Source organism: Euprymna scolopes, chromosome 41 (assembly GCF_053919585.1).
Source record: "Euprymna scolopes isolate OS-2025 chromosome 41, ASM5391958v1, whole genome shotgun sequence".
NCBI classification, from domain to species: domain Eukaryota; kingdom Metazoa; phylum Mollusca; class Cephalopoda; order Sepiida; family Sepiolidae; genus Euprymna; species Euprymna scolopes.
The window spans coordinates 31,757,141-31,773,514 of record NC_136522.1 but is presented as its reverse complement, the minus strand read 5'-3'; the positions used below and the strand labels follow the sequence as shown (position 1 = coordinate 31,773,514).

Below are 16,374 nucleotides of genomic sequence, written 5' to 3'. Positions count from 1 at the left end.
GGGGGCTATTTGCAAAATTTAACTGATATTTGTTGTCAGCATACCCACCCGAAAATACTATTAAAAAAAAAAAGGAGGGGTTCAGTGCCCGTGGCAGAGAAGTAGATTTATTTATCAATAAAAGTTGCGGAGAAGTAAATTTATTTATCAATAAAAGTCGTCATTTAAAAAAGAAAATTGTGGAGGTGGACCTAAATGTTTTGTTTTCGCACTATTCAACAATTTGTTCATCTGCGCATGTAAATAAAAAAATATTTGTAAAAGTGAGAAGTTATTAGTAAATGATTTAGTTTTTTTTTAATTTATTTATTTTTTTTTTTACATTAGATCCACCTCCACAAATGTTAAGAACGGCTTTCAGAATAAACACCCCCAACCTCTCCATGTTAACAACGGATTTCGGAATAAACACCATTGGGGGGGATATTTAAAAAAAAAGTCGATAAAAGTCGTCATTTAAAAAGAAATTTAAAATCAAATGTTTGTAAAAAGTGAAAAAGTGAGAAATTATTAATAAATGTTTAGTAACATTTTTCGGTGCTGATGCAGAGAGTGATCTGCGCTATTTTTTAAATCGTGTTTTTTTTTTAATCAATTGCAAGGTAAAAGTACAGAATAGGTACAAAACACCCCCCCATGTTAAGAATGGCTTTTTAAATAATAACGTTATTATTTCAGCATGGATCACTCTCTGCATGAGTACCCATTTTTCTTTTAATATTCATAAAAAGTAAAACTTTTTCAAAATAGATAAATAAATAAATAAATAAATAAATGTTTGTAAATGTGACAGATAATCGTTTAGTTACGGCAACGTCAGTAAATAAAATATGTTACGCGCGGGGTGAGGTGGGAGACTAAGGGAGCGACAATTATTTTTTTCTACTGGTCGCCATGGAACTCAACGCCCAAGGAGTACCAAAATTTAATTTTTTATCAAATAAATAAATTTCAAGCAATTTTTGCAATAAATAATAGATAGCAACTTCGTTAATTTTACGACTCGCACACCAGCATATTATAAACACCCTAACTTCCCCATGTTAAGAATGGCTTTCGAGGTTTATGGAAGGGCTTTTTTTTTTAACATGGGGGGTTAGGGTGTTTATAATACGTTGAGGGATGTCGTAAAAATGAAACAGTTTAGAAAAAGTTAAAACAAACTTTTATGTAAACAATGCCGTGAAAATAAACTAAACAATTAAAACGTAATGTCTTAACATAAAAAAAAATTTAAAAAACATAAGTACATAAATGAATTTAAAGTTTTAAAATATGGGATTATTATTATTATTATTATTTTGTGTGTGTGTGTGTGTGCTAATGCAGAGAGTGATCCGCGCTATTTTTTTTAAATCGTTTTCCACGTTTAAAGTTTTATGATATGTTTTTATTCAATTGTAAGGTTAAAGTACAGAATAGGTACAACACACCCTCCCTTCCCCATGTTAAGAATGGCTTTTTAAATAATAACATTATTATTTCAGCACGAATCACTCTCTGCATGAGTAAGTTTTTTTGTTTTTTTTTTACTTATCGAGTTAACAGAAAATGAAATCTTTCGTCAATTCGTTGCTGTGAAATGAATCGAACCAGAAGTTCAGTTTTATCAACAGAACAGATTCGCAGTAAAAAAAATATATTTATTTTATTTAATATTTTAATTTTAATAAATCGCGAGGTAAATTTATTTCAATAACATTAAAACATACCTCGACTCTAAAGATGGGTTGTCTGAAAATTTCAAATAAATTGGTAACTTAGAAATAGGGTTTTATTTGTTTAGAACGAACCAACTTTACATTTTTATATATATACTAGCTGTACCCGGCCACGCGTTGCTGCGGCTCAGTTTGTTAAAATGGAACACATGTGAAAGTAGAGAAAAGTTTGATTCTTTTTTTCAAGAGAATGTACAAATTATTTATTTTGTTTTAACAGATGTTAAGAAAATAAACAGAAAAATACTTCCATTATTAATTATGCAAAAAAATAAATAAAATGTTGATTTAGTGTTTCAATATGCTTATAAATTACGATAAAACTTGCTGAGTATGCACTGTTTTACGGTTGTTGTAAAAATGGAATGGAAACTTAAATTTCGCTTCGTTTTAATCTTTCTTAATTTTTTAATTGTGCCTCACCCAAACGAATATAATCAAAACAGTAACATTCAACAATTGTACTTTATGTATATAAAACACAAAATATTTATTAAAAAAAAAGTTAATAACGAAAGGGAAATAATTCCATTTTTAACGAAAAAGTCAGTTTACCTAACTTACTGTATTAATGCTATTTTTTTAAGCAAGAAAAAAAAGGTAAATATCCAAATACGCTACTACAGAACACCAACCACTCTTTGTTTTTTTTATAGGTAATTGAGGTCGCTGACAACGAATCTGATAGTCAAACTTGGGGCAAATTTACCGTTTGCATGGTATTTACTCCTGAACCCACGAACTTCTTTCCACCATTTTGCAGCTTCCGTTTATGCTATGCGCATGCACGCTGTAGCATAAACGACGGCTTCACCAAGCAAACTACATTGGGGGGGAGGGGATTTTTTTTTCCAGGACATAGAATTTTCTAATTTTCAAAAATACATTATAGCGCTTTTTGGGTGGAAAATTTAAAATTAGCTGAAAAAGAAATAAAATAAGAAAAGGAAAGCGCACCAAGTTGGAGTAAGGGGGTAATTTATCTGTTTTTTTTTTTTTTTTTTACCTGGAACATCGAATTTTCAAATTTTCCGTAAGTAACGCACCGACATTTACCAATTAGAACACCATTTAACATTTTCCGAAGATTTTATTTTGTACATTGGGGGCGCGAGCGGGGGCGGATGTGATGTTGGCGCGCGTGCGCCCCAACATCACATCCCCCCTCCGCCCAAACAAATTAGAGTGGTCGGTGTTCTGTAGTAGCATATCTGGATATTTACCAAAAAAAAATATTTAGGTTTGGCTATAAATTCCTAAACTCATTTCACCCTAAAAAATTTAGGTGACTGAAATAGGAATCTAATTGAATCTTTAATTTCCTGAATAGTATGCGAGAATTACGGACTTTAAGGGCTTTTTTCGTAATGTTACTGTAAAAATTATTTTTTATTGTTACAAATTACGATGCTTTAAAAGAAGCAAAAATAAATTCGGGTTTGTATTACTGTACACAGATTCGAAAAAGTTGTCAAAAAACAAATATATAACAAATAAATGTTATCAAAGGCAAGATAAGTTACTTTTCTGACAAACTGGATATATTTTTTGTGTTTTTATTCAATGTAACATATCTATTCAGCTCGAAAAACATACAGTGTTTATCGATGTATTCGAAAATTCAAGATGGCGTCTCACACCTCTTTAACACCGTAAGTTTGGGAAAAGGTGTTATAAATAAAAAAACTACACAAAATACTATTAAAACACCGCCGAATATATGTCAACCTATGTCACGGTAACATATATTGAGCGAGGTTTTAACAGTATTTTATCCGGTTTTTTATTTATAACACCTTTTCCCAAACTTACCGTGTTAAAGAGAGAATCAGACGCCATCTTGAATGTTCCAATACATCGGTAAACACTGTATGGTTTTCGAGCTGAATAAACATGTTACATTGAATAAAAACACGAAAAATATATCCAGTTTGGTAGAAAAGTAACTTATCTTGCCTTTAATAACATTTATTTGTTATATATTTGTTTTTGACAACTTTTTCGAATCTATGTGTACAGTAATACAAACCCATAAATTCTTGCGTTTTTTATTTACTACTGAAAACCATAACTTTAGTAAAGGTATTTTTTGTTTAAACAAAATAAAACATTTTCACTAAGAGTTAAGTAAAAATAATTAGTTCATTATATTTTGCGATCATTATTTGAAAAATTCGTTAATTTCCTGATTTTTGGTGAATTTTTAAGTAAAGGGAGGAGTCAAAATGTGTATACACTTTGAGCGTCGGCATTCATTTTGCGACCACGAGTGGTTAATTTAAATTAAAGTTCAATCACATGGTTACATTATCAATAAATCATGTAATTAAACCCATTGAAAATTTACCGATATTGTAAACACATTCTGTTTACATTAAGCCTGTAGTGTTTTTTTTAGTGATGCAAAGTTGTCAACTGATATTTAAAAAAAACCCGCTAGATCAGGGGAAAGAAATGTCCAGAAAATCGCTAGTGGAAAAATCGATTTTATAGTGAGATTTAAGAATGGTTAGTCGAAAAAAAAGGTGAAAAACAAAACAAATAATCAATAAATAATTGTTACCAAAGGCAATAAATGCTACTTTTTTTTTTACTTACATGAATGAGTTTATTTTATGTTTTAAAGTATTTTCAAACGCTTTTCTTTATTTTTTTAATAATCTAATGCGGGTGTGTGGGTGCCAAATACCTCCAGATTTTCTAGAATTTCCCGCTAGATTGTAAACGAAATCTCCAGATATAGCAGGAAAACCGCTAAATTGTAACACTGGTCACATGACAGTAAGCGGTAATAAATAATTGTCCCTAAATAAAAAACGGCCTCTCGGTACAAAGAAATCCACCTATTTATCATAGAAAAATTAAGTATAATGTTATAATTAAAAAGAAATATATAAAAACACACATAGATATAGTAAACATATTATACTAAAACGTGGAAGCCATCCGTCCAGTGGTTTTTTAGACAATTAATTCCGAACGAACCAACACTTACATTTTTATATATATATATATATATATATATATATATATATATATATATATATATATATATATATATATAGTTATAAAATATATGTGGCGATTAAGCTACACTAAATATTCCACGTTTCATCCACTCTAGGACTCTTCAGGCTTATTGAGCACTTTTGAAGTAAATACTTAAAGTTTACACATAAATTTATACTTTCGTATATTAATTTTATGTGAGTAAATGAAGTATATATATATACATGCACACACATCTATATATCTGTCTATATCTTTATCTATATATGTCATTACAATTTAGAAATTTATGAAAGCCGAATAACAACGATTTTCTTTAAGATAAATAATTTATTTACCATTATATATACATATCCGTGTATTAATTAAAACCCTCTTGATTAATACTTTCAGCACGTAAATGCAAGGCTCCCACTCCAAGTGATCCCAACAGCTTTTACAAACAAGTTTTAGGAAATAGCTTGGAAGTTGGAGCCAAGAAAGAGGCCGTGTGTAAACCAGGATACGAATTCAGTGGTGAATCCATAATCTCATGCTTACCGAGTATGCAATGGACAAGTATTCAATATAAATGCACAGGTAAGTCTCAGGTTGTAAAAACAATTATATTCATGAAAGTAGTGATGAAAGTATGACAGACTGACGAAAGTATTTTTTAATTAAGCATGACTAACGAACATACTATTTAAGATTGAAGTATGTCTACTTGACATACCCTTATCCTTGAGTGGTCTCCGGGCCTTGATAAGTAGTGCCCATACGATAAAAAGTACAGGGTGGAACGATAAACTTGTTGCTCTAGAAAAGACATGATTCCATCATGAAAACCGGTTCTCTATTTTTGTTGCAGACAAGTTTGCCAGTTGTGTACAAATCCCAAGAGCGATGGGAGTCTTCTATCATGCCTGAAAGTGACACAGTGTTCAACAAACAAAATCGGAAATGCGCCGTTGTACAACTCATTCTCTCTACTGATCTGTTATGACAACAGGACCATTGCCAGCACCCTCAAAATGCGTCACTGGATTACCAAGAATAACAGATATGTGCCCAGAGTGATGAAAACAAAGTTTCCGGCCACGGTTATTGTCGTCGGTGTGGTTTCAAGCGAGTACCACATCATGTCACCTTAAATCTTCAAAGTCGGCTTGAAAGTCAGCAACAAAACGTACCTGAATGTGCTGGAGTGTGTGGTGATCCCCTGATGCAATCAAATCCCCGCTGGCAGACACTAGGTTGAGTAACAGAACTCGGAGTTGGCCCATAAGTCCAAGAAGATCCAGGCTTGACTTCAGCAGGAGTTCTATGACTTTGTACCTTCTTCTCACTGCTCCCCCTACACCCCGACCTGAAGCCGCTGGACTACTTTGTTTGGTCAAACATCGAGAATATCACCAAAATAAACTTTCACAGCACCAAAGCCACCCTAATCGCCGCTATCTGCCGAGTATTTGCCGAGCTCCTGCTAACACTGGTGGAAAAGGCATGTTTCCAGTTCTAGACTAGTAACGATGATACGGTGATTGAGGCTGAAGGCGGCTACATTGAATAGATGTCAGCTTTACTTGGTATTCAAGTTATCTGAATTGATTTTTTCAATAAAAGTTCTGTAGTGCCGCTCCTAGCTTTGGATAGTGTATCTTAGCAATACTTACGTCTTTGAAAAGTTCCAAGAACAACACTAACGTTTCTTTTCACTCTTGTTCATCCCAAATAACGTAAGAGCTACTATTTGGCATAACGTCTAACAGGGCACTGTGTGAAGTTACGCTGTACAATGTCTGTTCATAGTACATTTAAACCTTTGCAGTTTGGTACAGTCAGGAAAGCAGGAAACCGGGAGGAAATTCCAAAATCTAGCAGTCCGAGAGAAAAAACTATTAGAGTAGAAGGCTTTCCGGCAATAACAGTGAAAGAGGGGGGTTCTGCTGTTTTTAAGTCAGGGGTATGCATATGCATGCCGAGGGGCACAAGTGCTATGAGTTTATCAAAACACATTCAATTTAAGTGCTTGTAAAGCAGGTGCATGGATGAGAAATTGCAGCATTGGAATAGAGGTTGGAGTTTGGCTATTAGTGTGGGCTCTATTAGATATGAGACTCTTAAATATCTAAATTGGATCTATGACGGTGTTACTAATGTATATCAACATAAATTGCTGGATACGTTCAATCGAATAGGGGTGGTCTGAAAGTGCACTAGTGATAGTTCTATTCTGTTGGGGGATTTACTCTTCTTCTAAGTTATTATTTGAAATTTTTTTTGCTTATGGTTATTATGAATAAGTATTTTTGTCTTTCCTGACTAACTTTACATTTGGTCATGTTATGAGTAATTATGCTTGGGGTGTTAAGATGTTTTTTTACTATTATTTGGAGTGTACTTTATTTTGTCAATATATCCTGAATTTGCTATTGCATTGTTGTAAAAGTTAGAATTTTCATCAAATATGCTAGCAGAAAGGTTGAAGATTCTGTTCGAAACTGATCCTGAGGTTGCTTTAATGACATATCTAGGGTGACTAAGTTAAGTTACTAATGTATATCAACATAAATTGCTGGATACGTTCAATCGGATAGGGGTGGTCTGAAAGTGCACTAGTGATAGTTCTATTCTGTTGTTAAAATCAAATGAAGTGAAAAAAAGGGGGCCAGATTGTCAGATATTGGGCGTTAAGCGTTTATAGCATTAGAGAGAGTTTTAGTGGAATTATGTCTCAAAGGGTTTATCTAAGGTGTTACTGATGTTAGTCCTGGTTTGAAGGAGGTTTATAGACAGAGTTTAGGGAGCCTCCGTATTTAAATTTTCTTTTGTGCCTCAGATTCTGAATTGATAATATCTCATTTTTCCGGTGCTGTTATAATTCCTGTGGCCTCTGTGTAATGTGCATCCAGGAGACAAGCGCCCACGTGTTTGTGTGTTGTGTGGGTGCGTAAGAGAGACGGACGAAAAGGAAAGACTTACCTCGGGGGCCGGCTCGGCGTCGCCGACCGAAAATAGAGAAAGAAAGATCAAGATGGCGGCCGCCGTCTTTTGTAAAGGATGATATCTCGCAAAGTCACATGAATTCTCGCAATATGCAAATTTAGCCGGCCTGCAACGGCAATAAAAGCGGGTGATTGAAAGACGTTGAGAGAGCGATGATTGACTTGGTCGGGAATCGTATTGCTGTTGCTTCTTGTGCCGTGTGGGTGTGAGCATATCTTACCATTGTTGGGACCGTTCTGAGTAACCGATTGTTGGGTCCGTTCTGAGTAACCGTCCGCGTCCGTCTAGGTACCTTGCTAGTTGGATTCCGTGCAGAACCGGTGTTTACTGGTTATTGAATTGCTTTACGTTGCTGCAACATTATACATCTACAGAGGGCACAGTACTTTTAAAGGACTTTCCTTACACATTTTCTACAAGCTATTTTGGCTATTTGGCCTCTAGGACTATGACCGAGTCGAAATTCGACTTAAAGCTCATACCCGAGTTTGACGGGTCCACGTCCATTGTCGACTGGGTTGAAAGGGTCGAGCTGACGTGCGACCTTTGTGAGGTAAAAAGGGTACACACTGTGATTCCCCTGAGATTGGCTGGGGGTGCCTTGAGTGTATATCAGCAACTCAGTGCTGCCGAAAAGGGAGATGTCACCACAATTAAAGCTGCGCTGTACAAGGCATTCGCCATGGATCCTTGTACGGCCTATGAAAAATTTGCTTCCCGAAAACTTCTACCGGAGGAAAGCGTGGACGTTTTCTTCACGGAGTTAAAGAAACTGGCAGTCCTATTCGGTGGAGGGGTGTCGGAGCGGACGCTCGCGTACGCATTTGTGGCGGGCCTTCCCACTCGGGTGAAGCAGCTGCTGAGAGCCTCAACCAGCGTTTCAACAACGCCCATGGAACACTTGATGTAACGTGCTCGAGCCATCATTAAAGATGAGGAAGACCTGGGGGAACCAGTTGTGATGGCGACACAGACAGGCCAGATTGGCGCTCGGGAGATTCCGAATCAGAACCCTGCAAGTAATGGGAAATTTTTTTCACCGCAGCCGACGTGGACATTTTGTAAGGAATTGCACCAACAGGGGGCGTGTGTGCTGTTTTAATTGTGGCGGTTTGGGGCATCTAGCCCAAAACTGTGCAGGAAACGTATCAGGGGAGAGGACGTCAGCGCCCCCCTGCTCCCCAAGCAAAATTTGAACAAGGCGCAACCAGTGATGACCGTCTACGTAAACAGGATATCCTGCTCAGCACTTCTCGACTCAGGCTGTTCGCATACTATAGTGAGCGCCAGGCTGTGTCCAAGTTGGACTAAGAGAAAGATCAAAGTCACCATGATAGGAGGCGAGACCCAGACATGCTGTGGAGCTGGAACTGTCGAGATCTACACGGACACCGGTGCAGCCACTAAGATCAATGTGCTCGTGACCCAAGGAAATCTCCTGGGGTTTGACCTGTTGCTCGGATACGATGCCATCAAGGTGCTGGGGGGAGTCGCAATTCATCGGGATGGAAAAGTGCGATTCTTGGAGGCCCCAGTGTGTGCAGCGCTCCACATCGATCGGCCGGATTTTACAGTGGACTATGACTCTCGCAAGAGGGCCTGGATTGCATCTTGGAAGTGGACCGAGGTAAGGGCACCGACTAAACTCAAGAATGGGGTTGCAGAGTACCCTATACCCAGTGAGGCCCAAGCAGAATACGAAAGGGAACTAAAGGCGTGGATCCAAGATGGCTGGTTAATCCCCTACCATGAGGACAAGCTTGGGCCTCCCAAGGGTCTAATACCCTTGATGGCAGTAGTCCAGCATAACAAGTCGAAAGTACGGCCCGTGCTGGACTATAGGGAGCTTAACAAGCATATTGAAGCCTACACTGCCGATGCTGACGTATGCGCCGGCAAGTTGAGGGAATGGCGTCAGAAAGGCACTAATGTCTCGATATTGGATTTGCGAAAAGCCTATTTACAGGTACGAGTTGATGAGACGTTGTGGCCGTTCCAGACAGTTTGGTTCCAGGGGCAGAGGTACTGCCTTACACGCCTCGGCTTTGGCCTAAATGTGGCACCACAGATCATGAAGACTATTGTCAACACAGTATTGTCCCAAGAAAAGCCCATGAGGGACTCAACATCAGCTTACATTGATGACGTATACGTCAATGAAGATGTACAGTCTGCGTCGTGTGTCAAAGAAAAGTTGGCTCAGTTTGGTCTGGAATGCAAGAATCTCAAACGTTTGAGGGAAGGAGCACGTGTATTGGGATTGGATGTTTATGAAAAAGATGGCACCCTACAATGGAGGTGTGGCAGTGAAATTCCAAGCATCCCCAACATCGTTACAAGGCGGACCGTTTTTTCTTGGTGTGGAAAACTTGTTGGTCACTTACCGGCCTGTGGCTGGCTCCACGCAGCTGTTGGTGTAATTAAACGCAGAGCAAATTTGACAATCACGGGTTGGGATGACATATCCGATGATGTCCTACTAACTCTGATGATTAAAGAGACACTGGAGAGAGTGAACAAGAAGGACCCTGCCTGTGTGCGGTGGTGTGTTAACGGAGATAACGTAGGTGTGTGGGTTGATGCCAGTTCTTTGGCGTTGGGAGTATCGTTGGAGCAAGGAGGAAACGTGTTCGAAGATGCATGTTGGCTGCGGCCGGTAACAGATTCTCAGCATATCAACCTGGCAGAGCTGGACGCCATTGTAAAGGGGATAAATCTGGCCCTGCAGTGGCAGTCTAAGAAGTTGACCTTGTACACAGATTCTCTCTGTGTCTACCACTGGGTGTCTGACACACTTTCAGGACGGACACGAATCAGTACCAAGGCAGCAAGCGAAATGTTAATACGGAGAAGGCTAGACACGCTAAAAACCTGGTATCTGAGTATGGGCTATCACTGAGCGTCACTCTGGTGACATCACATTGTAATCGTGCTGACCAACTGACCCGAGTACCTCACAAATGGTATGAAGCCGCGAAGATGGGAATGGAGATTACTGCTCAATCTTGTGCAGTTGCAATCGACCCATGTCAAATACAAAAAATTCATGCACAGAGCGGACATCCGGGTATCAAGAGGACCCTTTATTTTGTGAGGCGCGTATACCCAGCAGTGACCAAGATGGATGTCAGACAGATCATCAGAAATTGTGAGGCTTGCCAGTCTATTGATCCTGCACCAGAGCGATGGCAGAAGGGTCGATTGGAAGTTGAGGGTGTGTGGCATCGGCTGGCCATGGATATTACCCATTACAGTGGCAAGCCCTTTCTAACTCTCATTGATTGCGGGCCTACGAGATTTGCGGTGTGGCGGCAGATGACCAGACAGGATTCGGCAAATGTTGTTCGCCACCTATCATCCATTTTTTCTGAGCGAGGTGCGCCGGAAGAGCTCCTGACTGACAATGATGCAGCGTTTTGTAGCCAGCAAGTCCGGCAGTTGTTAGATGAGTGGGGCGTCCGACTACAGTTGCGATGTGCGCATGTGCCGTCATGAAATGGCATTGCTGAAAGAAGCCATCGCAGCATCAAGAGAATTGCTGCCAGGAAGCAATGTACTATTACGGAAGCCACATATTGGTATAACATTATGCCAAAGGACGGGACGTCTCCTTCAACCGCACCTGCGAATGCTATTTACACATACTGAGTCGTAGTGAAGGGAATCAACACTACGCAGCCAGCCGACAAGGGAACATGTAACAGATATGAAGTGGGAGATCCAGTGTGGGTGCGGCCCCCAGGAAATCGGTGCACCAACAAGTTTAAGCGAGGACAAATATCCGGAGTGATTAGCCAGCAGTCTGTGTTGGTCGATGGAACCCCACGACATGTGCGAGATCTTCGCCCAGCTACCGAGGCGCGTCACACAACTACAGAAGAAAGCAGTGAAGCGTCCAGTGATGAGCTGCCGATACACGGATTCAGTGAGCCCCCTCCAGAGACTGATAGTGATACTTCGTCTGATGAGGTGGAACCAGATCCAGAGCCCGAATCTGAAACAGTGAATGTACCTCTTCGCAGAAGCACACGCACTAAAAGGCCACCCCCACAATGCTTCCTATGTGATCATCAGATCAGGGGGAAGTGTAATGTGCATCCAGGAGACAAGCGCCCACGTGCTTGTGTGTTGTGTGGGTGCGTAAGACAGACGGACGAAAAGGAAAGACTTACCTTGGGGCCGGCTCGGCGTCGCCGACCGAAAATAGAGAAAGAAAGATCAAGATGGCGGCCGCCGTCTTTTGTAAAGGATGATATCTCGCAAAGTCACATGAATTCTCGCAATATGCAAATTTAGCCGGCCTGCAACGGCCATAAAAGCGGGTGATTGAAAGACGTTGAGAGAGCGATGATTGACTTGGTCGGGAATCGTGTTGCTGTTGCTTCTCGTGCCGTGTGGGTGTGAGCATATCTTACCATTGTTGGGACCGTTCTGAGTAACCGATTGTTGGGTCCGTTCTGAGTAACCGTCCGCGTCCGTCTAGGTACCTTGCTAGTTAGATTCCATGCAGAACCGTTTACTGGTTATTGACTTGCTTTACGTTGCTGCAACATCTACAGAGGGCGCAGTACTTTTAAAGGATTTTCCTTATACATCTACAGAGGGCGCAGTAATTTTAAAGGACATTCCTTACACATTTTCTACACTCTGTGTTGCAAAGGAGGCAGTACTTTGAGCCTGGCCTGTATGTTTAAGACTTTCTTAATATTTTTCATATTAGGGAGAAATTAATGTTATTTTCTTTTAAGTTTTTTACTAAGAGAGGGTCGTTTTCGTTTTCATTGTCTCTCTAGAGAATGATTGCAAGTGGTTAGATATTCTAGTTTTTATCAGGAATTATGATAGTTCTATGCATGTATGTATTTTTGGGTTGGAGTGTGGTATATTAGGGGGTTCTCTGCCTATGGGGGTTTACTTGAGTTCGTGTGCTCCTAGATTGTTCGATGAATAATTTAGTTAAGTCTATTCCTACTGGCCGCGGGATTAGTTGTTCGGTAAATATGTCATTATGTATTAAGTTGTGTGCATCTTTGTGGATAGTTCTAGTTATTTGGGTTTGATTACACATGGGGTTGCCTCCTGTCGTGAGGAGCAATTCTCTCATTGTACATGAGTATATAATGTCTGAGTGCATACCGTCATTCTCCAATAGGCAATTTTCAGAGGCGTTGTAGTTACACTTGGGGTATGTTGTGTTTGGTGTGATTTTATAATTTGCTGTGCAGATTTTATTTTTATTATTAGAGTTTATAATTGTCTGTGCTAGGTCAGGCATAGTGGAGAAGGAGATTTTGATAGAATTTTTATTTAGGATCGAACTGTATTTGTTAGGATGTTTGAATAAGTTTTCCATTATTTTGAAAATTTTTTTCGGGATATTGGTTTTATTTGTAGGGTGAGTTGAACCAAATGTTCTTTCTTCTAATTTTTTTTTTTTGGGGGGTGGGGGGTGGCGGGGGGATTTGCTCTTTTTCTAAGTTATTATTTGCAATTTTTTTTTGCTTATGGTTATTATGAATAAGTATTTTTGTCTTTCCTGCCTAACTTTACATTTGGTCATGTTATGAGTAATTATGCTTGGGGTGTTAAGATGTTTTTTTACTATTATTTGGAGTGTACTTTATTTTGTCAATATATCCTGAATTTGCTATTGCATTGTTGTAAAAGTTAGAATTTTCATCAAATATGCTGTTCGAAACTGATCCTGAAGTTGCTTTAATGACATATCTAGGGTGACTAGAGAATTTATGCACATAGCGTCGTGATAGATTGGGTTAGGGTAAGGAAATTATGATCCTTCATGTAGGTTTATGGTTACGTCTAGGAAATTTGAAATATTTTTTCCTTTTCCTATTGTTATGCTAAGGCCAAAGTTACCAAACATCCTTTTGATCTAATAATGGTTCTATTATATAACCTGGGTCTTGCTCCAGTTACTAATAGAGCATCGTCCTTATATAGACTTCATTGTAAATCGCTATTCGTGAATTTACATTTGAGTTCATTTAATAAGAAAAGTCCGACCAAAGCGGTCACGTGGGCAGACTCCGTTAATCCGTTACTGTTTCCAAGTAATCCCGGGTGTCTCTTATTTCCCAGAGTTTGTTAACAAACTGTATTTTTTTTCTGTTTAGTGATATATATATATATATATATATATATATATATATATATATATATATATATATATATATAAGGGTCGTTTAAAAAGTAAAGCCTCCTTGAGCTACGAAGACAGAAAGGGAAACATTAAAACGAATGACCTTTTATGCTCCAGAATTTATTTTTCTCCATAGTCACCACCATTCTCAATGCACTTTTACCAGGAATTCAATGACGCATCTGTACTTTTAATGCACACCCACGGCAGGTGTTGACTTATTCTCTCCTCCTTTTTCCTTTTCATTTCTTTTATCATAGGATTTTAAAAAATCAGATGCGATTTAGATGAATGCTAAAAAGCAAATGACTTTAATTCCACTTTTTTCGTTCTCCGTTTTGTTGAGATTTGTTCTCTTCATCAATTTAGTTTTCATAGAAACGTGTGAACTCAAAATATTTTTCAACCAGTAAAAATCGTTTCACACACTAAAAGAAACAAACCTGTGAAATTAACCAAGCAGTTATAAGCTGTTAAGTTGTTAATAAAACAGTGGTTTAGTAAACTGCAATAAGAGTTCTTCTGGGCGACACCTGTGACGGGATGCACCTCAACTCTTTATATTAAAAAAGTTTATTCTAGAAAGATCGTATACCCTATGCTGAAATTCCTTTAAGTCTATTGTTATATCTTCTGTGAAGACAGCCACCCAAAAGATAAACTCACACACACAATACTCAAAAGGATACTTCGAAACAAACTTTCTGACGATTTTGTCTACATCTTATTCAAGAACTTTAAATCTTCAACAAACTTTGGTTCTTCATAGTATATGTTACATTTCTATAAAATTGTTTGATATAAATATATTTACTTTAATTTATTTCCATATATACTTGTCGGTTCAACAACAAGACTTTTGGAATGAAGTAAGAACACTTTCATTCAAAACTTCTTGCCAACTAATGACTCATTCATAACATTTATTGTTTTATTCTTTTTTTCATTTGCCAATATTACTACATGTATATCAATGCCTAATATTCGCAGTAAATTTGTTAGATGTCATCCTCAACTTAATTAACAATACATATTAACCATACCATAAACCTGTATTTTATATTGATTATAAATCTAACCATCCATGTGTTCATTGTTTGCATAGATCTAAGTATATCTTGTCTCGATTAAAACCTGATTAGGTGCGATGCGAATATATACATATATATATATATATATATATATATATATATATATATATATATATATATATATATATATATATATACATATATATATATATACTTAGAGAAAATACTATTCAAAATTTTTTAAATAAGAAATAAATATATAAAAAAAGATGAATAAATAGGGTAGAATAAAGTGGTAATTGAAAGTCAGAATAACCCTAATAAATAAACCGAATGTAACAATCGAATGATGGCAATAAAACATTAGTTATAATATATATATATTATATATAATCTATGGAATCGATTAGAATACGAAAATTTTTATATTTTGTAGAATTAAATTCCCAACTGTACTGACATGAAGATGTTCAAGTGTAATGCAAACAAACATCTGCTCTTCATAATTTCCCTGCAACTTATGTCCCCAATAGTAGTCCCCTACTTCAAAGTTGCACTGTGCCTTGGTTGTGGTGAAAATTGAATTAACAACCAAAAAAAAGTTTGAACTCTGTCAAGGCAGGATAAGCTCTTCTAGCAGATGTGGCCACAGAACTCCATCCTTGGACATACTTGGCTTTTATATAGATAAAGAACTGCATCAGCAGTCAGATATCTACTGGAACTGTAGAATGATCCCACTATTTTTCCAGCGACCTGGCAACACAGTGTTCCATTTCAGATCAGGAGTAAAGGTCAAGCCCAGATGCTTGTCAAAACATGAAGCCTCCCCAAGACGAGAGCCATCCATTTCAATTGATACCAGATGAGCATCAGAGAGTTGATGATGTAAAGATAGAAGCTTGGTTTTAGATGCATTAAAAGTAACCAGCCACCTCTTTCCCCATTGTACCATGTGCTCAAGATCAGAGGAGAGAGAATCAGAAGGAACTTGGTCATTTACGGCTTTTTATGTGTTTCCAAGTTATATGGAAATCCCTTTTGTTTAGTTTTCGTTAATTGAAAAATATATTCATTAGACACCAAGTAAAGAAAATTCCATGAATTTTAATTTATTTTCAAATTGTCTTAAGCTTAAGCGTTTGATTTAAACATTTTTCTAGAATCAAAATCTTGTAATGGATTTTGGCCAAAATTGTCTTAGCTAGTCTAATCTCTGCTTATATGAAGTTAGCTATGTGTATATATTTATATATTTGTATGTATAGTATTCATGTCTAAACTAATTAACTAATCATTAGATATTTTGGAATACAATTGCTGTGTGACAGGAGTTGTTAAGTGGGTTTTGTTTTGTTTCATGCAAAAAAAAGGATAAAAAGTGAGCAAAAGTTCTTCATAAATATTCATATACCTCTGAATTTTGTAAAATTCTAATAGCAGGTATTAAGCATCGATTAATAAA

The 16,374-nt window shown here is 37.6% G+C and overlaps 1 protein-coding gene across 1 annotated transcript in view; it reads left to right on the top strand.

Annotated features, from left to right (window-relative positions):
* Window positions 1-16,374, top strand: part of LOC145266653 (P-selectin-like) — a 126,802-nt gene that overhangs the window by 96,330 nt on the left and 14,098 nt on the right. Inside the window, exon 2 of the mRNA XM_080122579.1 lies at window positions 5,124-5,309. Coding sequence (XP_079978705.1) covers window positions 5,124-5,309 — 186 coding nt within the window. The remainder of the gene's footprint in view (window positions 1-5,123; window positions 5,310-16,374) is intronic.